The sequence below is a fragment of the Drosophila yakuba genome, chromosome 3R, assembly GCF_016746365.2.
Source record: "Drosophila yakuba strain Tai18E2 chromosome 3R, Prin_Dyak_Tai18E2_2.1, whole genome shotgun sequence".
Taxonomy (NCBI): Eukaryota; Metazoa; Arthropoda; class Insecta; order Diptera; family Drosophilidae; genus Drosophila; species Drosophila yakuba.
The window spans coordinates 13,336,710-13,357,911 of record NC_052530.2 but is presented as its reverse complement, the minus strand read 5'-3'; the positions used below and the strand labels follow the sequence as shown (position 1 = coordinate 13,357,911).

Sequence of the window (21,202 nt, the reverse complement as noted above, 5' to 3'; positions counted from 1 at the left end):
TGTTGTCTTAAAATAAAATTAATGTGTTCCGAAGGGGGAAAACATTGACCGTAGCCCCTAATGTCAAAACATTCACATGCGAGTCAATGATAGCGACTGCAACAGCTAGAAAAATCTACGCCAAAAAAAACCTAATTTTATTTCGCTTTCCCGAACGTTTTCAAAGATATGTTTTGTTGTATTTAAGAAATATATTTGTACAAAACTAATAAGAATTTATAATTTTTCTATACACCTGGTTCCAGTAAGCTCTGGAGCTCCTCCACGAAACCGACCACCTTCTCTAAGTTAGGATGCCCCTGGCGGAGCTCGCCAATCAGGTCAACGGAGTCAGAAACCCCAAGGGATTTGGCAACTTGAATGCCATATGCCAAGGCCTCCTTGGTTTTCCTATGGCCGAGAAAGGTTGTGTCAACCAGGTCTGGGCGGTAGGAGTGGATGATGGCGCACAGAGCACGGCCACTGCTCCACGAGGCACTGAACTCGTACATGGGAATGCCGTAAGGTTTAACCCTTTCCCGGCACCAGCGGAGCAGACTCAGGCGTCGATCGCCGAATGTTTTTCCCAGGTACTTCGGCACCGATGCTGTGCAGGGGACGCGGGTCTTCACTCTACGGGGAACTAGGGGCACTAAGGATAGTTTCTTAAGTATGGGTTTGGACTGTTTCTTAGGCAAAACCGGGATTAAACTCGCATTGGACGTAATAGGTTTTGACTGGGTGCAGGGCTTGTATATCTTGTCCCAAAAAAGCTCGGGTGGCAAATAAGAAACTGCCATTGGTGGCTTTGGTAAAAAGAGAGCTCTACTTTCGGAACCGCTTAATTTTGGTTCCACTGCACTGCTAATTTTTCGGATCCATCTTTTTCGGATCGTCATCATGTTGCCATAAAGACATTCCATGAGGCGGCTTAACTTGAATCTGCAGTACGGAAATTTAAGTCTGTTGTAATGGGAAAGAGCACTCAAGGCTTTGTCAATGACAACCAAGGTATCCTTACTGTTTTTTCTTAAACTCCGAATTGCATTTGTACCTGACTTGCTCTCTTTTTGTAACCCAAATCGCAGCTGTGCTTTCCCAAAGTACAACTCGTCCATGTCCTTTTTGATTTTACACATTGCGGTCCTGGCTCTCACCCTAATCTCTTTTTCCTCAATAAGGCGAGTCTTCAGTTTCATAAGAGTCTCCTGTTCCGATTGATTTAGCTTAACCGACTCCCATACAGGGCTTTTCCTAGTCGATATTCTGCTTTTTCTGCGCACAACTTGAGCATTCCAACTTTGAGGACATCTTTTCTGTGGCCTAATCTGATTTCTCTCCTTGATTAATTGCTTGCTGGCTTCCTTCAATTTCTGATACTGTTCGGTGATGTCCTTTAAATGTATCTGGCATTTGGTCAGGCATTCTTCGAGTGCCTTGTTGCGATCCTGCTCCTCGGCTAGTCTATGTTCCGCTGCCTCTTGTTTTCTGCGGGCCTGAAGGACCAAAGTTTTCTCCTTCATTATCATTAAATTGTGGCCCATTACTTCTAGCTCCTTCTTTTTCTCCGCATTTCTCAGCATTAGCCGCAGTTTATTTAGCTCACAAATCGAACTTTCTTTTCCGCAAGTTTCCGCACTAGTACAACAAGGTTCTGGATAGGCAAATTGCGGAGTGGAAGGAGGTTTTAAGGCCTCTTTGACAATACACTCTAGTTCAAAAAGTATGGTATCGACGTCCAGCTGAAATAGCGTTTTATTTACTTTATTTAAGCTTTCTTCAGCCTCAAGTAGTGGCAGGATCGTAGACAAACGCTTTATGTACCGAGTGCCTACCCATAAATAAACATAGTTACATAACGCCACTTTGAAATAAGAACTTACATCGCAACAGAACTGTAGCCTTCGAGGCTGGGTCTTGATCGCCGGACACAGGACTTTCGGCAAATGTCTCTCTCAAGGACCTCGTGAAGAGAATCACTTTTCCCAAGCAGTTCTTCATTCTGCGAACTTCATTGCGGTTCCAATCCGCGCTATCTGGTCCCAAATGGGTGCCATCCTTCAAATCAGATTGTATTTCTTTTATCTGGCTTACAAGCTCCTTTAATAGGGAACACATCGGCAATGATAATTGAGGGAACGAAAGTGTGATTTGGTCAAGTTAAAAATCATGAAAATTGTATTAAAAGTTGGCAATTCAAAATATAGCTACTGAGAGTGTTTAGAACTATTTTAATTAGTATAAGTATTTTATTTCTTGCTTCTATTATTTGCAACGTCATTTGTTTTATTAGAAATCCGTAATTTTATTTACACATTCATGTAAGTTTTATGTAGATTGACAGCGGCCTGTAGAAACTTTGATGTAGAACTTTTGTACTATCGATTAAAATCGAATAAGCATGTGTAAAATTGGCCTTAGCCAACACACGAACCATAATGCTAGATTTTACAGAATTTGATAGTTTGTTAGTAAATTCGCTAATTGGAATACGACTTGAATCAAATGATTAACTGATAAGAAAATTAGAAAATAATATTATCCGTAATTTATTATAATTTTTATTTTTTTGTAATTGCCTTTTATTGCTAATAAAATTTGAGAATACCACTAATATTTGTTTAACATAAACAATTAAAAAATGATCAATTCAATTATAATTATAATTATTTTAGAATTGGGTAAAAAGGCTTATAAGCACCAAAGGCATAGCAATTACTGTGTTGTTAGAAAACGCTCCTAACAGAATGTTCGCAAATTTAAACCATTCATATTAAAATGTATTTTAATATATTTTCTAAATAATATCAAAAGTACAGAACGAGAATAACAGGATAAAACATTAAATACTGATTAATATCTGCGAATGAAATAAAATTAAATAAGTTAAAGAGCTGATTAGAGCGGGAGAAGGTGAACCAACCTGTAGTAATTGGCTTTAAAAGGCCCTGCCTTGTTTAAGCCCATAAATTTGGACTGCTCATCCGTGAGCTCCGTGAGATGAGCGTCGAAGGTGGCAAGATGCAAACTGGCCACGTATTCATCTGAAAGTATGCATTAAATTATCCTTAGCTTTCGTTAGCTAGAATAAGGAATAACCTACCCATTTTCTTTGGCAGCAGATAGACATCCGACTTATATCTTCCTGGCGCTGAGAAGAGTTCAATCAGAGCCAAAGCCTGTGTGGATGAGGCTACGGATACGACAAACGAGGATATGGTGGAGCAGGAGAGATTCACCAGTCTTCCCTCGGCCAGCAAAATGATCATCCTGCCGTCCGGCCACCTGATGTGGTCCACTTGGGAACGGACACGCTCCCACGTTAGCTCCGGGGTATGCAGTCCATTCTGAAATGGATGAAACTCGTTTTAGTAGGTGAAGGCCAATCCGCAACGACCCCCGACAACATACCACATCAATCTCCGAGCATGAATGCCCCATATTGCAGAGGATACACCCGTTCTTCATGCGATTCATGTGATCCCTGGTGATTACGTTTTTGTTTCCCGTTGCCGTGACCACCACATCCACGCTCCTTATGACCTCGTTGAGCCGTACCACCCGGAACCCATCCATGGCAGCTTGTAGAGCGCATATGGGATCCACCTCCGTAACATAGACAATGCATCCCTGGCCCTTCAGGGACTGGGCACAGCCCTTGCCCACATCTCCGTAGCCGCAGATCACCACCTGCTTTCCGCCAAACATTATGTCCGTGGTGCGTTTCAGACTGAAAGAAGATTATCAGATATTATTAGGAAAACTCTACAACATCTAAAGAAAAAATGTGTGCAATTGGATTTGGAAGTTGTGTTATATTATTATGTATAGATAGTACTCTTTCTACATCATGAATATCTGAGCTCACCTGTCCAGGATGGAGTCGCGACACGTGTAGAAGGTATCAAACTTGTTCTTGGTCACAGAGTCGTTGACGTTGATGGCCGGAACAGTAAGCTTTCCGCCCTTTGACAGCATGTACAGCCGGTGCACCCCGGTCACACTCTCCTCCACAATGCCGCGAATGGCTTTGAAGTAGTCCGGGTACTTTTTCAGCATAAGGTGCGTGGCATCGCCGCCATCGTCCAGGATCAGGTTCGGTTGCCAGCCCTCGGAGTGGATGACCTTGTCCAAGCACCACCAGAACTCCTCCTCCGTCTCGCCGCGCCAGGCGAAGATCGGAATGCCCGCCTTCGCCAAAGCGGCGGCAACTGCGTTTTGTGTGGAATAAATGTTGCAGGCAGCCCAGCGAACAGTGGCGCCCAGTTGGACGAGCGTCTCGATGAGCACTGCCGACTGAGCGTTGACGTGGGTGCATCCGACGATATTGGCTCCCTTCAGGGGCTTCTCCTCCTTCGCCCTCTTCCTCAGCGTCATAATGCCCGGCATCTCCGACTCGGCGATCTCGATCTCCCGCCTTCCAAACGCACTCTTCGAGATGCTCTTCACGCAGAAGTCGGTGCTTCCGGCGGAGTTGCGCTGATGGTTGTCCTTCGGGGAGACGTCTTCCTCGTCAGAGCTTCCGGTGAAACAGGCTGTTAGGGAGATTTACAAGAATATTGAGTAAGTTCAAGTACTAGAAAAGGTATTAAAGCAGAAAGCTGAGTTTACATACAAGTTTATTATCCTTAAAATGTTTGGGTTGTAATACTTACTGGAACTGAATGAGCAGGTGGACACATCAGAAAACCGCCGAGCTTCGATACTTGACTTCTTTACAGCAGTCTATTTAATAAAAAAAATAATTAAGACATGAATAATACTGCAATTAAAATATTTATGTAGGATAAGCTTTGTTTACATTTTATCTTGCCTTACTTTGCTTAATTGCACGTATGTACAATAAAAAGTGCTTTTAATAGACGATGAACTCATTGGAATTAACATAAATCATGTGATACAAAAGGGAGATAATAATACAACAAGTTCCTTGCAAATGCGAGTTCAGTACATGCAAAAAAAACAATTCACCTATTATATTTTATCTAATATCAGGTGTTTTTTGCATATTTTAGCATCACCTTCACGTGTTAATGAATACTTAATATATTTACCTATATCTAATGAATTTGATTCCACCGGCTTGACTAACTAGATTTGTAAAATAACCGCATAATCAGGGGTAATGGATTCGATTCACAAACTCATGAATTTATTGCACTTTCCAATTAACAAATTGCCATCGAACATAAAACATGCAAAATCGCACATACGAGTATGCGAGTATTATAGGGATTGATTAATTTTTTGTTGAAAAACCTATTTGAAGGCGCGACTTTTGCGTCGTTTCCAGCTAAATCCAGATTTAAGTGCAGAGAAAAGCCGAAGGAAATAAATTCGCAGTTGGCCACTAATTGGCATCGTTTAGCATACCGGCGATAATTCGTCGCGCCAATTGATTTCGAGAGATATGAAATCGCGAATATAGATCTACAATCCAGACCTACGTCGGAGGCCTCCCGGAGTGTATGTAAACAGTTGAGTTAATGAAATCTACGACTGTATGCCGTGGCCAGTGTGTCTATGGTTGTTTACGTTTCACTGGCCATATGGAATAAACATGCACTTGTATCCACAACATTAGACTCTTCTACTATCTACTCATGACCCCAGCAGATCAATATTTTGATTACAAGTTGAAAGTCTGCAGAGCTCATAAGGTAAGATTTACTCGAATGATTTATAGCGGCCATGTGTGTATATAGTAGTTTATAGTTCAAGACTGCGATCATTTAGTTTAGCTTGACCCCTAATACTGAATTACTGAATTTCTTACTCGACCACTTTCACGAAGTGTATTAAACGCTTCGAGGTGAATGAATTGCTTTAAATTATTGTTCGGAGATCGCCTTTGGGAGCTTTGTTTGGTTGACGCAGTGTCACGTGCTATTTTTATTATTTTTTCTTTCTTAATCGCCAAGTTCGGCGATTGAAACCAGTTGTGGGAATCTGGCCAACACACCTACTAACTTCGAGTGGCTAATAAATATTCACTACGGTGTTTCCTCCCATGGTTATAGTTACCTTATCAGCCAGACTCAGGTCGGCAAACGTTGTCTCTGGCATTTTGGCCATTCTGCAGGCGCTGAGAGCAGATAAAGAATAAAACAAAAAGTAAACCAGCAGTTCGAATAAAAACAAACAAACAAACGTATTCAGTGTCAGAACTTATTCAAAGCGAGCGAACGACCTTCGGGGACTTACACTTAGACGGATCCGAAACAGGTTATGAAGTATGCTCGGCTTTGTCGCGTTTTATTCCGACTTCTTACGTTCTTACGTTCTGTGCAGCTGGGAGACCGGCTCTAATCATCCAGTGCAAGATTCGTCTGGATAGCACCTAGACTATGTATATCCTATTTGACTATTTGGCACAACGGAGGCACAACGTCCGTACTGGTGGAGATCTCCGATCGGACTAGATCGTCCCGCGTTTCGAATTCAAACGAGATCGCCAATCGATCGATCTGTTTGCCTAATGTATTTGTATCTAGAGCGATCTGCGATCTCCGATCTCCGATCTCCGATCTCACGGATCGTCCGCTCGCGACTGGGGCACACAACAAACTGACTCACTGCACCGGGTTTATTGGGAGGCAGCACGATCGTGTGGAAATACAGAAATACGGCAAGTAAAAAGCAAATAAGAAAAGAAAAAACCAAAAATCAAAAAAACACAACAAGTCCACGGAGCGGGTATCAGCAGCGGTTCAAATAAAAGATCGCCACATTTATGAGAATCTTATCACGAAGCGGCCTCTTATCTCTGCTTCCCCCTTGTCCCCCTCGGGCGCTTATCATAATCACAACTTCACCCCATGCAGTATTCCTCGGCAGATTACGGAAATCAATTTCGACTCTGACGTAGGCAAAGTGTCCACTCGGATGAGTGAACTTCATTATAGCCATACACGGCTTAAGTTCGAGTTGAAAGGCTTGACTTCATTGAAATTAAATGTGGAATATTCAAGTACAGTGGATTCTTATCGCCTACCCCAGGTATAACTATTGGAAGCTAAGTACTCTGTTCCTTTTAATGGAATTACTAAACAAATTCAGCCATTGAGAAACGTCACTCTTATAAAGCTTAAAAAATTTGGGGTAATTATCATTAATTTTATGACGGCAATACTATCATATTATTAAAATATTGAAAAACTTCTCTAAAATAAAAACCTTATTAAAAATTGTACAATTATTTTAAATCATTTGTTTTGACAAATCACAAGAGAATATAGCTCGAAATAGAGAGGTGCTTTTAAATCTTCAGTTTAATCTTATTGCTTAAGACATATTACATGTGAGAAGTAAACAAATATTAGCGCTTTCTTTTAATCATTTTTTCAATTAGTTCTTCAAAGTAGTTTTGGCTTTTACAGGGGGTGGGTCGTAAACTTTACTTTCTGACGTGCCAATCGGCCATTTTTAGCCATCGTTGCCCAATGATTTGATAGCATTGCATTTTATTGAATGCCTGTGCGCTTTTAGCGTAGCCATAAAGAGGGAAGAATTTTAATCAAGGCACCGAAACGGGATTACGCCATCAACCCTCAAGGCAACTCCTTGGATGAGGGGATGCTGGTTAGGGGATGCAGCATCTGCGGGGGATGATTGTTACCTCAAATTGGTGCAGAGCTCCAGGGGTTGAGAAGTTCATTATGTCCATCCGATGGTCTAATTGGTTGCTTTCAATTCCGAGCAGTGTCTACATTGTGCGTGATAAACATTTATTATACCAGCTTCTGTTGAGGATTCTCATTCTCGTGATCTTGTAAACTCTTTTATTGCATACTGCAGATACGACCCCTTGGGCATTCAGAACAAAAGATACAACAATTTAAAGGGCAAGTATTTCGTTTATTCCATGTACTATCTTTGTGATCTTTCATAGGACTAAACTTATGAGAATTTACACGTCCTAAAATACAATCCACGTTCCATAGTTTGGCTTTAGCAGTCACTGTCGCACTCGTATTGCACCAAGAGTTTTTCAAACTCTATCCTTAAAAAAGCCACAGGTCTATATACAACGTACGTACTATTTACAATTAGTTAAATCTACGCTTGCTTATGTACAAGAGTCTACTTAATACCGTCCGGGTACCTATATACAAAAAGCCGGGCCTTCGAGCCCCGTTTCTTACAGCGATCCTACTTTCTCCATCAAATACCAGGGCAGGAACACGGAGACGGCCACCACGGCCACGCAGGTGGCGCACATGGCCACTGTCGCCGAGAGATTGGTCATCGAGAAGTGATCCTCCTTGTCCTCCAGCTCCTCATGAGGATGCCTCTCGAACTCCAGGACCTCGACGTCAAAGCGAAAGCGCACTTTCGACTCCGGAGAGTCCTTGCGCCACACCAAATGGCCAGACGACTCACGGCGCTCCAGGCTCCATTTCGGATCGTGGACTGAAAAATTAAGAAAATATTAAGAAGAAGGGATTTAGGAAAACCAAAGAAGGTAGTAAACATCTGTTTATCAGTAAACATCATATGGGTGTATATATGGGAATCTATCTTCTACATCTGACTTCCAAATGATTTCAAAATAACAACAATGCACTCTTGAATTTATATATTTTTATGAATGCCGCCAGAGGTTTAATCGCAAGTATTTGACAAAACTTAGTACACGACAATTCTACATCAAAGAACTACATTTATGTTCCCATAAGTATGCAATCAATTATATTTTTGAGCATTGTGCTAACTGATCGTGACATTTCGATTGAAAGGGGTAAACAGCTATTTTTAAAATTATTGCTTCCATATGAAAGCGATCTGTCTACAAAGTATTTTATCCACCATGATGCCAGGCTAATTGAATTAATTTAAATACTTACCTGATCCAGTCATTGTGCCGTTTTGGGAGTATGTTCAACGCGAAACCCTGAAATGGCACAAAAAATATCATTGAATAAATTAAATGAGAAATACTGCTTATGTAGACGCCGATTAAATGAAATGTTTGCCATTGCACTTCGCAAAAGCTCTGAGTAATCAAACGTTCTAGGCGGAGTACGACCATCTAATTAGCATTCCAGGCACACGATCAATTAGTGCTCACACTTCCCGACATTCAAAATTAAAATGGAACACGGCGACCAAGTTGCTGACCCTGTCCTTCCATCGCTCAAATGAATAAAGTGTACGCCGCCCGGAGCAGAGCTATTATTTCCCATATAACGAATACTTTTTATATGATGTTCCATTAACCCGGCGTGAGTTCGCCTAGACTTTAGTCGCCTGAATTTCCAGCCAGTTAAGACCCTAGTACATGTATGATGATGTATATATTGACATGTGGGGAAGACGCCACCTGACTTTTTACCTATCCCCTGTTCACACATTGGCATTGATTTTACTTGTTGTCTTTTTTGTCATGGGAAAAAGTGGTGCCATACACGAGGGCAAAAACCAAAAATCAATCACGCTGGACACTTTGTACTGGTGGAAATGGGTTTTTATCACATGGGTTAAGTAATCAATACTTGTAAATATTGCAAATTTGATAAGCACTAAACGAGCGAGTGACCAGTGAAGAAATGCTTATCTAGCTCTTGGATTTTATTGACTCACTTTTAGCAACGGTCTAAAGCAATTGATGTTTATCATTGCTTTGTGTGAAATTATTTTTGGTCAAACCATTTCCGTAGACTTGTAAATTTACAATTGCGTAAGTGCCTTGAACCGTGAATATATTTTTCATAAAAGGTAAACCTTGCCTTCATACAGATATCCGAATGATAGGGTTTCAATGCCGAAAAACAGAACGATAAGTGACACGGACCTTAATTTAATTTACCACCATCCTTATCTTTGGGCTCTGGTGATTTGACTAATATTCAAATTTCGAGGAAGTCTATTTGGGATAAAAGCATATGCGACTGCATGACGCAAAGCGGGGGAACTAAACAAAAATAAACGAAAACAAAGAGGCAACAAACAAATTGAAATTTTGGTCGTTTTGCCTTTCGCATACCCCGCTACTGAACAATTATTTTTAGATGGCTCTCGCAGTGGAAATAGCGAAATAAATCAAAATTGGCAAAATAAAAATATGAGGATCTGATTGTGTTTGGGGAACATAAATAAATCAATACGCCCTGTTGTTCAGGGGTACTGCAGAGTCGCAACACATGGCTAGGTTCGTTTGTGAATGCGGTTTTTGCATATTTTACGTGGTGCTCGTATTCCGAAATGACATCGAGAAAGGTCGCAGCTCCAAATTAGCATTCCACGCATTGTAGACCACTGCCCTTGAAATCCGGCATTACGACAGCTTACAAAACCGATTCTCCCGGTTCCACACGATCTGTTTCATTATCTGGAACCTTTCAATATCCAGCACGGCATTTGTTGTGGTACCGTGGAACAAAACATATTTGCTTAGTTGGAGAGCACTCTGTGCGAAAGTGCCCAATATTTAACTCACTCACTTCAAAGCACTATACTGGATTGGTCTCTACCCGGTCTCTATCCAATCAGCCAGATTTTAGCACCTTTCGCCACCGAATGATAAACTTCAGCGATTGCCGCACGATCGACACGGAAAGTGATCGTTCTATGGCGACTTGCGAGTCAGACAGGGCTTTTTTACTGGACTTTGGTCCGATTCGATGCGATTCTTTGTGACTGCGAGCTCTGCGAAAGTACAAGTACATACATATATATATGCAATAATACACCGCTTACACACGATCGCCTTTGCATGGCATAAAGTCCCCTACGATCCGGTGTATGGGTGATTTTAATTGGTTTTCCTATTTTTGTTGCTGCTCTGGGCTCTGGTCCGATAAGATTCACAAAGAAACGGCAACGTCAGCTGAGCACTTTTAATCAATGAACTCACAGCGCACTCACTCGTTTCCCAGATGCCCATTTCCACTTCCACTTGAGTTCGGCCACAGTGGTCTCTCGCTGCCGCCGATCCCAAATGGAAGAGTGTCACGGCTGGCCGTCTTGGCATTTAAGCTTCGTTAGCCGAAAACCTGATTTGGCCAATGCCATTTTTATGCACATCCACATGCACGGATTACGCAAGCCACGCTCCACTGTTTCACAGCAAAGCCGCCAAGACAGTAAAATAGTTAGTTAGTTTCCACAAGTGCGAATCGCGCAATCCGACACAAATCGGCATTTAAATTCACGGGGAGGTAAACACGCGCCAGCGATAAGAGTAAAGACCTCTTTCGGTGGAGCTGATACTGATGTACAAATGGTTGTATTTACGGTATGCTTTTGTTCATCGTATGTTGTCATTTAATCAATAAATATGTGGGGGCTGTCGCACAGAGAGAAAATTATGCTCCACTAGGCCAACTAATAATTTTGAAAACGAATTTGACATAGAGTAACTTATTCAAAACCCGTTTTCAACAGTTGGTTCACATTTAATAGTAATAGTAGTAGACAACTTTTATGCGAAATTGTATTGCAAGGCTTAAAAAGGAATTTATATATTGTATAAGTCAAACTAATAATGTTAAATGACTTATTCACATCTCTACGCAGTGTGATAATTAAATTATAAATTTTCACGAGTTTATTCATGTAGTCTTGAACATGTTCTTTAAATAATTATTTATATATATTATAAATATTAATAAAATGGTGTTCTTTTCATAGCACTTTAATAGTGCAGATTTTGATATTTTTCCCTGTGTCACAATCGATTCAATGGTCGTTCGGGAGGTGGTGCCACTGGCAACCCGAGTAATCAATAACAAACTCAATTTAGTATTTGCTATGCTCGCATGTTCAATTGCATATTTATGTAAGCACATACGTTTTTTTGTTATTACCGCTGCGATTTGAAGTGACTCGACTTGCAACTCGAGGCCAAGCGCCGCTTGAGAATTAGACAACAGCTGCAGCCGTGCACCGCCACTAAAATAACACTCGCACTCGCACACACTCGAAAAGTCGATTCAATTCGATTCAACTGATTCGACTTGGTTCGGATCGATCTTGCCGAGCTTTTGCCGCGTGTAGGCCGCGCCGAACTATTGGGGTCTAGAGCGTGGAGCCGACTGCCGACCACTTGCCCACTCACCGTGCTCCATTCCAGCCCCAGCGGTACGAGACCAGCGTACCAGAGTACCAGGCAGCTTTACGAGCGGTATTGCTGAGAGCGAAAGTCCGCCGGGGGCTCGCCCCTCCGAGTTCCACTACATCGCCTAGTGGAATCGCATACTAGTACTAGTGCTGTCGTTGGTCTCATTCGACTGCGAGAACTCGTGGGTAAATTAACTTAATGAATGAGTGAGTGATTCCAATCGAAGCTTGGGAAACAGCCAAAGACGGCGACCTGACCAGTTACGATCACTGTGTAAGGTGTAACTACAGTCAAGCATCAGTAGTGAGCGCCAGTACCTTATAATTTTAAATATTTGTTTAATAATTATAATAATAATTTATTAATAGTAAGCACTGAACAGCACGGCTCCACGCCAAAAAGAAAATAAATATAACTTGTGCCGTGCTGTAAAACTAGACTAAGTCTATCAACATATTTTCACGTTTCCTTCTGTTTCCGCCTTCACTCGACTCTCTACACAATGTGTAAACGCTATAAGGCATATTTATTATTTATTTGAACAATGTAAACAAACATGTGAAAAAAAGTGACTATGGTTTATAACATTACGAGGAGGTATTAATTATTATTTCCACCGCAATACTATGGACCAATTGTTTCCAACCACGTAAGTTAGTACGATTCTGTCTTTGATAAAAGAGATACGAAAATAACCTTAGACCCTCTTACTAAAAGTACTCCTACTTTGACAGGAATTCTGTAAACCAAGAACTTAATAGAATACCAAGCGTTCAGGAAAACTAACACACCATGTCCGTAGATAACTCGATGGAAGAGTATCAGCATCAACAAAGAAAAAACAATAGCGTTTTGTTCCTCATTTCTTACTTTGTTGTTCTCGACGTCTCTGTACATTTACACTTACTAATCTGAACGAGAAATTTTACACAGAAAAAATACGTTTATTAATAATCCTTGAACTAAATAAGTAGGAAATTATGATGGAATTTCTATACAATTGTGGCAATAAAGGATCGTAATACAATTGTTATGCTCATAACCTATTTATACTTCCACCTGTGTTTTTATAGATAATTCTATTTTTACAAACTGTTGAATAAAATATTTTTCCGAGTGTAGTTGAGTGCGCCGGGTAATTGCGACCACCGAGATGACAATTGTTTCAATACACTCACATATTCGGGTATGTGTTTGCTTGGGGAGCGGAAGACCCAGATAATCTGCGCGGAGCGAGAATCAAGTGTCATTTTTCCCTCAGTCTACCACCGACTTTGGACCAAAATAAATACAAGCCGACGGAGTCCCGATCCCGATTGGAATACACAGAGAATAGGATCGGCTGCCAGTTATGTAGATCTTCGCCGTTATGTCTGGAACATCGACCTCTGAACGCTCCAACTCCGAGGACAGGTAGTAGATGGGCATCCAAAAATCCACGGCATGGTCATAATATTCCGCTTGCAGCCCATCGAATCCCTGCCTAACGGAGGTGCTCAGGAACTGTGCCAATATCCAGTCCCTGGAGAGCTTGAACTACGAATACAACGACGTGTTGTTAAGCGAATCCAACGAGGGGAAGATGATTACGCCGAATCCGTACTCCTTTAGCGGCAACATATCCATCAGCAGTTGTCCAAGTGAAGATGTTTCATTTACGGAAAGCATCCTGGAGGACAACGGACGCATTTCGCTGGCCTATGAGAACCTGAAGACCATTCCGCGGCGACTGGCCGACAAATTTGCAGCGCAGACGAAGTTTCTCGATTTGAGTCACAATGATTTCCGAAATCTTAGATTTCTTTCCTTTTTCGAGGATCTGGACACTTTAATTCTGGACCGCAACGTAAACCTGGACATAAACACTTTTCCCTATTTGCCGAGCTTAAGGATCTTGTGGTGATTACCATGAATCTTCTATAAAGTGGTCCTCGCAAAACGAGTAATGTCTATTTGTTTTGCAGGATCAACAATTGCGACATAGCGAATATAACCGACTGGATACACCGCATCGAACGGCAGTGTCCTGCGCTGGATCAGCTCTCTTGCATGGGGAATCCTGGCATCCGCACAGTTTTCGGGGGCCAAGGACCCCGCGAGTATATACTGCAGGTGCTTCCCCAGCTAAAATATCTTGATGGACTTCCGACCAGCAGGAGTGCAGTTCATACGACGCTGTCTTCCTCACAAGGACAGGCTCAGGACTCCACCAGCAATTCGGAAAAGCCACCATCCGCCCACGCACTCACTTTCAAGGACATCTTCCGACCAAGGCATTCCAGAAAATCGCACAGCGGACGCATGTACGGCAACGGCTCCTCCACAAATTGAAGTAACATGCCGAAGGAGGGAGGGGTATTCCACTGATTGCATTCTGTCCCATTGTTGGACTATTTTTAACCGTCCGCTGGATTATCAGCGCTGCCCTCGGTGCCCTGCAGTCGTCGATTGCACCTACAGTGCTATGCAAGTATATATACATATGGTATTGCCATGTGCGTATATAAATATGCAATCGTATGACGATGGACATGCATGAGCCTAGTGAGAATTAATCTAGTGCATTATAGCAATTTTTACAATAATAAGAGTCAATGACCTCAACGAATAGTCAAGTAAACAAAAGTATACAATAGGCACCATCTTCAGAAGAAATGTTCTTAGTTTTATTCTGAATGTCGTTCAGTGCCCGATTAATTTTACAGATGTCAAATATGAGGCAGGCATGAGTAAGATATTGTTTAAAAACTCGAGGCCAGCAAAATAAGTTTAATGAACATGAAATTGCGGTTTTAAGGGATTGAAAAGCGAAGTCTTTAAATATGGATAATTGATTATTCTACATTTATTACAAGACTATTTTTGCCTACCCCAATAACAAAGGCTTTAAGTTATCCGATTACAATACTAGAACACCATAAACAGTTGCTCGGATGCACTGACTATAAAATTGTTTTTACTCCTGCTAGTTTAATTGATTATCTATGTACTTGCTTAAGAAACAGAAACTGGAAACCCACTTCTGAAAATATTTGGAATCTTTACATTCTGGCATCTATTGCACAAATTATTAGTGCTTATATTGGTCAATTCGATTTGATTTCCAGGTTTCCAAAGGCAGCCTCCAATGGTACAATCGTTTTTTTTGTCAAAATTTGTTCGAGGGCCCACTGACCCAACTTCTGCAGCTCCTTTCGCTTGGAGCTCACAGCTCGGGAGTTGTCCAAGTGGTTGCAGCACAAGTAAATTCCATAAAGGGCCCTCAAGTTATGCGGGTTAAGCTTCAGCGCCTGCGAATAGTAAGTGCGAGCCGATTCAATATTCTCGACGCCTCCCTGAAAGAACATGAGTTGATGAATTGGAATTCATTAAGGTTTATCTTGCTTTTATAGCTCACCATTGTGTAGCGTATTTCCGCCAAGCGCTGGTGTATTAGATGGCTATGGGGATTGTGGAGCAAAACCTCCTCCATGCAGAAAGCGGCTTTGCCAAACTCACCCTCGGCCAGATACATGTTGCACAGCTCGTGCCATGCCTCCTGGTCAGACATGAACCTGAAGGAATTAAAAATGTTTATAAGATTGTTGTACGTGGTACACGGTAAGATAAGGAGTTATGTTTGTTTAGCGACCGATTGCCGGAAACTTAGTCTTCTTACTTCTTCAGATACTCGCTGAGCTCCTTGATGGCCTCCAGCCGACGACCTCGGGCCTTGAGGATGGCAATCTTGCGCTTCCTGGGCGCGGCATTTGTCTCGTCCTTAGCAATGATTGCGTCCAGGACCTCGTCAGCCTCATCGTACTGCTCCAGAGCCTCGTAGCGCATCGCTTTGAACTTCATCACGCGCAGGCTTCCCGGGAACTCCAGGGCCAGCTGCTTGGTGCACTGGGTGGCGATGTCAAAGCGAGCCGTGTCCAATGCCGCGATGATCACCTGCTCCAGGATGAGATGCCGCTCGTTGCCGGTCTTCTGCACCTTGTCCTCCAGCACAGCAACCCACAGCTGGACCACCTCCTCGCTGTGGCGACCGGTCTCCTCGCGCCACGTTCTGAACTGATCCCGCACATCTGGAAGGATGATCATTCATTATGATTGGGCACTTTTCATTCATGCCCCCATTTTTTGGGTCCACGGAAAACCGGATGATTGGTAGCAACCACTGACGTGGTCTGTACCCGCTTGGAGTCGGGAAAAGGCGAAAACTCACCCGACCAGCTCATCTTCTCATAGTTTAGCGACATGCTCACTCAGGCGGACTCAAATATCACATCAATTTAACTTAATTTCCCAATTGTGATCTATAACTAGCGATTTCCTTCCTGCCAAAATAAAAGTGTGACCGCGAGTGAACCGTTAGAATATACCAAATAACAGTGGTTCGGCGCTGCTAACCTGGTTTTTGAATATCGTAAAGTCCAGTGGTGTCAAAGGTAATTATACTTGTTACTAGTTGAAAAGTATGTTAAAGGAAATGAAAACGTTTTTTATGAACGAAAAATCTTTTGACGCTATTTAATTAAGATTTATCTACTGGAAAACGGAAGAGGTACAAGGTGCAGACATTCCAATTCCAATAAAGGCGCTTTAAGGCAAAAATAAGACGTTTTTTTACCGGTTCAATGTGATTCGATTTATCCATTCCATTCAAAATCGGACGTACTACCGAAATGAAAAAGGTTTTAATGATAGAATCATAGAATAATAGAATCTGGTTTATTAAACACACACTTAGAGCCATTTAAGTTTTGTAAGTTGACACGGCACCTCTTTTGGAAGCTGCCTAGTTCCCGAATGTAGTGCTTTTAGTTCCCGAATGTCGTAGGCCGAGTACCGCCATCTATGAGTGGGTCTTGCACATAAGATGTGGCATGCCTCCAGAACAAACAAGAGAGAACGCCATAGTCGAGTTCCCCGACTATTTGATACCCGTTACTCAGTAAAAGTGCAAGTGAGAGTCTTCAACAGTGAAGGTTTTTGGCGGTTTGTGGGCGTTAGAGTGGGCGTGGCAACATGAATGGAAAAACTTGCGCTGCTTCTATGTCCCTGGAGTCTGTATGCCTAATCTCAACTTTCTAGCTTTTTTAGTTCCTGAGATCTCGACGTTCATACGGACAGACAGACGAACAGACGGACGGACAGACGGACATATGGACGGACAGATGGATGGACATGGCCAAATCGACTCGGCTATTGATCCTGATCAAGAATATATATGGTCGGAAACGATTTCTTCTGCCTGTTACATACTTTTCAACGAATTTAGTGTACCCTTTTACTCTACGAGTAACGGGTATAAAAAGCTAATATTTCACATAAGAATCGAATAAGTTATTTTCAGGCAAAGAACACTGGCTATCCAATAAAAGGAATATATTTTCATTGGTATTTACCGCCTGCCACGTAATTTAGAACGATTCTGTCTTTGATAAAAGAGATACGAAAATAACCTTAGACCCTCTTACTAAAAGTACTCATACTTTGATAGGAATTCTGTAAACCAAGAACTTAATAGAATACCAAGCGTTCAGGAAAACTAACACACCATGTCCGTAGATAACTCCATGGAAGAGTATCAGCATCAACAAAGAAAAAACAATAGCGTTTTGTTCCTCATTTCTTACTTTGTTGTTCTCGACGTCTCTGTACATATGTCTGTACATTTACACTTACTAATCTGAACGAGAAATTTTACACAGAAAAAATACATTTATTAATAATCCTTGAACTAAATAAGTAGGAAATTATGATGGAATTTCTATACAATTGTGGCAATAAAGGATCGTAACACAATTGTTATGCTCATAACCTATTTATACTTCCACCTGTGTTTTTATAGATAATTCTATTTTTACAAACTGTTGAATAAAATATTTTTCCGAGTGTAGTTGAGTGCGCCGGGTAATTGCGACCACCGAGATGACAATTGTTTCAATACACTCACATATTCGGGTATGTGTTTGCTTGGGGAGCGGAAGACCCAGATAATCTGCGCGGAGCGAGAATCAAGTGTCATTTTTCCCTCAGTCTACCACCGACTTTGGACCAAAATAAATACAAGCCGACGGAGTCCCGATCCCGATTGGAATACACAGAGAATAGGATCGGCTGCCAGTTATGTAGATCTTCGCCGTTATGTCTGGAACATCGACCTCTGAACGCTCCAACTCCGAGGACAGGTAGTAGATGGGCATCCAAAAATCCACGGCATGGTCATAATATTCCGCTTGCAGCCCATCGAATCCCTGCCTAACGGAGGTGCTCAGGAACTGTGCCAATATCCAGTCCCTGGAGAGCTTGAACTACGAATACAACGACGTGTTGTTAAGCGAATCCAACGAGGGGAAGATGATTACGCCGAATCCGTACTCCTTTAGCGGCAACATATCCATCAGCAGTTGTCCAAGTGAAGATGTTTCATTTACGGAAAGCATCCTGGAGGACAACGGACGCATTTCGCTGGCCTATGAGAACCTGAAGACCATTCCGCGGCGACTGGCCGACAAATTTGCAGCGCAGACGAAGTTTCTCGATTTGAGTCACAATGATTTCCGAAATCTTAGATTTCTTTCCTTTTTCGAGGATCTGGACACTTTAATTCTGGACCGCAACGTAAACCTGGACATAAACACTTTTCCCTATTTGCCGAGCTTAAGGATCTTGTGGTGATTACCATGAATCTTCTATAAAGTGGTCCTCGCAAAACGAGTAATGTCTATTTGTTTTGCAGGATCAACAATTGCGACATAGCGAATATAACCGACTGGATACACCGCATCGAACGGCAGTGTCCTGCGCTGGATCAGCTCTCTTGCATGGGGAATCCTGGCATCCGCACAGTTTTCGGGGGCCAAGGACCCCGCGAGTATATACTGCAGGTGCTTCCCCAGCTAAAATATCTTGATGGACTTCCGACCAGCAGGAGTGCAGTTCATACGACGCTGTCTTCCTCACAAGGACAGGCTCAGGACTCCACCAGCAATTCGGAAAAGCCACCATCCGCCCACGCACTCACTTTCAAGGACATCTTCCGACCAAGGCATTCCAGAAAATCGCACAGCGGACGCATGTACGGCAACGGCTCCTCCACAAATTGAAGTAACATGCCGAAGGAGGGAGGGGTATTCCACTGATTGCATTCTGTCCCATTGTTGGACTATTTTTAACCGTCCGCTGGATTATCAGCGCTGCCCTCGGTGCCCTGCAGTCGTCGATTGCACCTACAGTGCTATGCAAGTATATATACATATGGTATTGCCATGTGCGTATATAAATATGCAATCGTATGACGATGGACATGCATGAGCCTAGTGAGAATTAATCTAGTGCATTATAGCAATTTTTACAATAATAAGAGTCAATGACCTCAACGAATAGTCAAGTAAACAAAAGTATACAATAGGCACCATCTTCAGAAGAAATGTTCTTAGTTTTATTCTGAATGTCGTTCAGTGCCCGATTAATTTTACAGATGTCAAATATGAGGCAGGCATGAGTAAGATATTGTTTAAAAACTCGAGGCCAGCAAAATAAGTTTAATGAACATGAAATTTCGGTTTTAAGGGATTGAAAAGCGAAGTCTTTAAATATGGATAATTGATTATTCTACATTTATTACAAGACTATTTTTGCCTACCCCAATAACAAAGGCTTTAAGTTATCCGATTACAATACTAGAACACCATAAACAGTTGCTCGGATGCACTGACTATAAAATTGTTTTTACTCCTGCTAGTTTAATTGATTATCTATGTACTTGCTTAAGAAACAGAAACTGGAAACCCACTTCTGAAAATATTTGGAATCTTTACATTCTGGCATCTATTGCACAAATTATTAGTGCTTATATTGGTCAATTCGATTTGATTTCCAGGTTTCCAAAGGCAGCCTCCAATGGTACAATCGTTTTTTTTGTCAAAATTTGTTCGAGGGCCCACTGACCCAACTTCTGCAGCTCCTTTCGCTTGGAGCTCACAGCTCGGGAGTTGTCCAAGTGGTTGCAGCACAAGTAAATTCCATAAAGGGCCCTCAAGTTATGCGGGTTAAGCTTCAGCGCCTGCGAATAGTAAGTGCGAGCCGATTCAATATTCTCGACGCCTCCCTGAAAGAACATGAGTTGATGAATTGGAATTCATTAAGGTTTATCTTGCTTTTATAGCTCACCATTGTGTAGCGTATTTCCGCCAAGCGCTGGTGTATTAGATGGCTATGGGGATTGTGGAGCAAAACCTCCTCCATGCAGAAAGCGGCTTTGCCAAACTCACCCTCGGCCAGATACATGTTGCACAGCTCGTGCCATGCCTCCTGGTCAGACATGAACCTGAAGGAATTATATATGTTTATAAGATTGTTGTACGTGGTACACGGTAAGATAAGGAGTTATGTTTGTTTAGCAACCGATTGCCGGAAACTTAGTCTTCTTACTTCTTCAGATACTCGCTGAGCTCCTTGATGGCCTCCAGCCGACGACCTCGGGCCTTGAGGATGGCAATCTTGCGCTTCCTGGGCGCGGCATTTGTCTCGTCCTTAGCAATGATTGCGTCCAGGACCTCGTCAGCCTCATCGTACTGCTCCAGAGCCTCGTAGCGCATCGCTTTGAACTTCATCACGCGCAGGCTGCCCGGGAACTCCAGGGCCAGCTGCTTGGTGCACTGGGTGGCGATGTCAAAGCGAGCCGTGTCCAATGCCGCGATGATCACCTGCTCCAGGATGAGATGCCGCTCGTTGCCGGTCTTCTGCACCTTGTCCTCCAGCACAGCAACCCACAGCTGGACCACCTCCTCGCTGTGGCGACCGGTCTCCTCGCGCCACGTTCTGAACTGATCCCGCACATCTGGAAGGATGATCATTCATTATGATTGGGCACTTTTCATTCATGCCCCCATTTTTTGGGTCCACGGAAAACCGGATGATTGGTAGCAACCACTGACGTGGTCTGTACCCGCTTGGAGTCGGGAAAAGGCGAAAACTCACCCGACCAGCTCATCTTCTCATAGTTTAGCGACATGCTCACTCAGGCGGACTCAAATATCACATCAATTTAACTTAATTTCCCAATTGTGATCTATAACTGGCGATTTCCTTCCTGCCAAAATAAAAGTGTGACCGCGAGCGAACCGTTAGAATATACCAAATAACAGTGGTTCGGCGCTGCTAACCTGGTTT

At 42.5% G+C, this 21,202-nt stretch overlaps 7 protein-coding genes across 10 annotated transcripts; 2 read left to right on the top strand and 5 right to left on the bottom strand.

Annotated features, from left to right (window-relative positions):
- Window positions 1-153: 153 nt before the first annotated feature.
- On the bottom strand, window positions 154-2,169 carry LOC6536685 (cytospin-A). Its single transcript, XM_002097222.3, has 2 exons — window positions 1,863-2,169; window positions 154-1,810 (listed from the first exon to the last, which is right to left on the bottom strand). Exons 1-2 carry the CDS (start codon window positions 2,095-2,097, stop codon window positions 228-230), a joined length of 1,818 nt encoding a protein of 605 aa, XP_002097258.2. The 5' UTR covers window positions 2,098-2,169; the 3' UTR covers window positions 154-227.
- Window positions 2,170-2,537: 368 nt separating this feature from the next.
- On the bottom strand, window positions 2,538-6,547 carry LOC6536684 (adenosylhomocysteinase-like 2). 2 transcript variants are annotated; one of them, XM_002097221.4, is made up of 8 exons: window positions 6,184-6,547; window positions 6,004-6,064; window positions 4,635-4,704; window positions 3,848-4,514; window positions 3,391-3,709; window positions 3,083-3,326; window positions 2,903-3,023; window positions 2,538-2,839 (listed from the first exon to the last, which is right to left on the bottom strand). In XM_002097221.4, the coding sequence occupies exons 2-8, from the start codon at window positions 6,052-6,054 to the stop codon at window positions 2,833-2,835; spliced, it is 1,479 nt and encodes a 492-aa protein (XP_002097257.1). In that variant the 5' UTR covers window positions 6,055-6,064; window positions 6,184-6,547; the 3' UTR covers window positions 2,538-2,832. The 2 variants fall into 2 exon arrangements, with proteins under 2 accessions (XP_002097257.1, XP_015047897.1); XM_015192411.3 differs by lacking the exons at window positions 6,004-6,064; window positions 6,184-6,547 and adding an exon at window positions 4,798-4,907.
- Window positions 6,548-7,815: 1,268 nt separating this feature from the next.
- Window positions 7,816-12,022, bottom strand: LOC6536683. 3 transcript variants are annotated; one of them, XM_015192410.2, is made up of 3 exons: window positions 11,771-12,022; window positions 8,826-8,872; window positions 7,816-8,391 (listed from the first exon to the last, which is right to left on the bottom strand). In XM_015192410.2, exons 2-3 carry the CDS (start codon window positions 8,836-8,838, stop codon window positions 8,120-8,122), a joined length of 285 nt encoding a protein of 94 aa, XP_015047896.1. In that variant the 5' UTR covers window positions 8,839-8,872; window positions 11,771-12,022; the 3' UTR covers window positions 7,816-8,119. The 3 variants fall into 3 exon arrangements, with proteins under 3 accessions (XP_015047896.1, XP_015047895.1, XP_002097256.1); XM_015192409.2 differs by having other exon boundaries at window positions 11,787-12,022; XM_002097220.3 differs by lacking the exon at window positions 11,771-12,022 and adding an exon at window positions 10,422-10,666.
- Window positions 12,023-13,148: 1,126 nt separating this feature from the next.
- On the top strand, window positions 13,149-14,695 carry LOC120321730. The gene is made up of 4 exons (XM_039375348.1): window positions 13,149-13,226; window positions 13,302-13,453; window positions 13,508-13,939; window positions 14,005-14,695. The coding sequence occupies exons 2-4, from the start codon at window positions 13,410-13,412 to the stop codon at window positions 14,369-14,371; spliced, it is 843 nt and encodes a 280-aa protein (XP_039231282.1). The 5' UTR covers window positions 13,149-13,226; window positions 13,302-13,409; the 3' UTR covers window positions 14,372-14,695.
- Window positions 14,696-14,861: 166 nt separating this feature from the next.
- On the bottom strand, window positions 14,862-16,406 carry LOC6536681 (ER membrane protein complex subunit 2). The gene is made up of 4 exons (XM_002097218.3): window positions 16,248-16,406; window positions 15,699-16,107; window positions 15,438-15,594; window positions 14,862-15,375 (listed from the first exon to the last, which is right to left on the bottom strand). The coding sequence occupies exons 1-4, from the start codon at window positions 16,279-16,281 to the stop codon at window positions 15,127-15,129; spliced, it is 849 nt and encodes a 282-aa protein (XP_002097254.1). The 5' UTR covers window positions 16,282-16,406; the 3' UTR covers window positions 14,862-15,126.
- A 1,452-nt stretch (window positions 16,407-17,858) lies between these two features.
- LOC6536682 lies at window positions 17,859-19,458 on the top strand. The gene is made up of 4 exons (XM_015192407.3): window positions 17,859-17,989; window positions 18,065-18,216; window positions 18,271-18,702; window positions 18,768-19,458. Exons 2-4 carry the CDS (start codon window positions 18,173-18,175, stop codon window positions 19,132-19,134), a joined length of 843 nt encoding a protein of 280 aa, XP_015047893.1. The 5' UTR covers window positions 17,859-17,989; window positions 18,065-18,172; the 3' UTR covers window positions 19,135-19,458.
- Window positions 19,459-19,624: 166 nt separating this feature from the next.
- Window positions 19,625-21,170, bottom strand: LOC6536680 (ER membrane protein complex subunit 2). The gene is made up of 4 exons (XM_002097217.3): window positions 21,011-21,170; window positions 20,462-20,870; window positions 20,201-20,357; window positions 19,625-20,138 (listed from the first exon to the last, which is right to left on the bottom strand). The coding sequence occupies exons 1-4, from the start codon at window positions 21,042-21,044 to the stop codon at window positions 19,890-19,892; spliced, it is 849 nt and encodes a 282-aa protein (XP_002097253.1). The 5' UTR covers window positions 21,045-21,170; the 3' UTR covers window positions 19,625-19,889.
- Window positions 21,171-21,202: the final 32 nt, after the last annotated feature.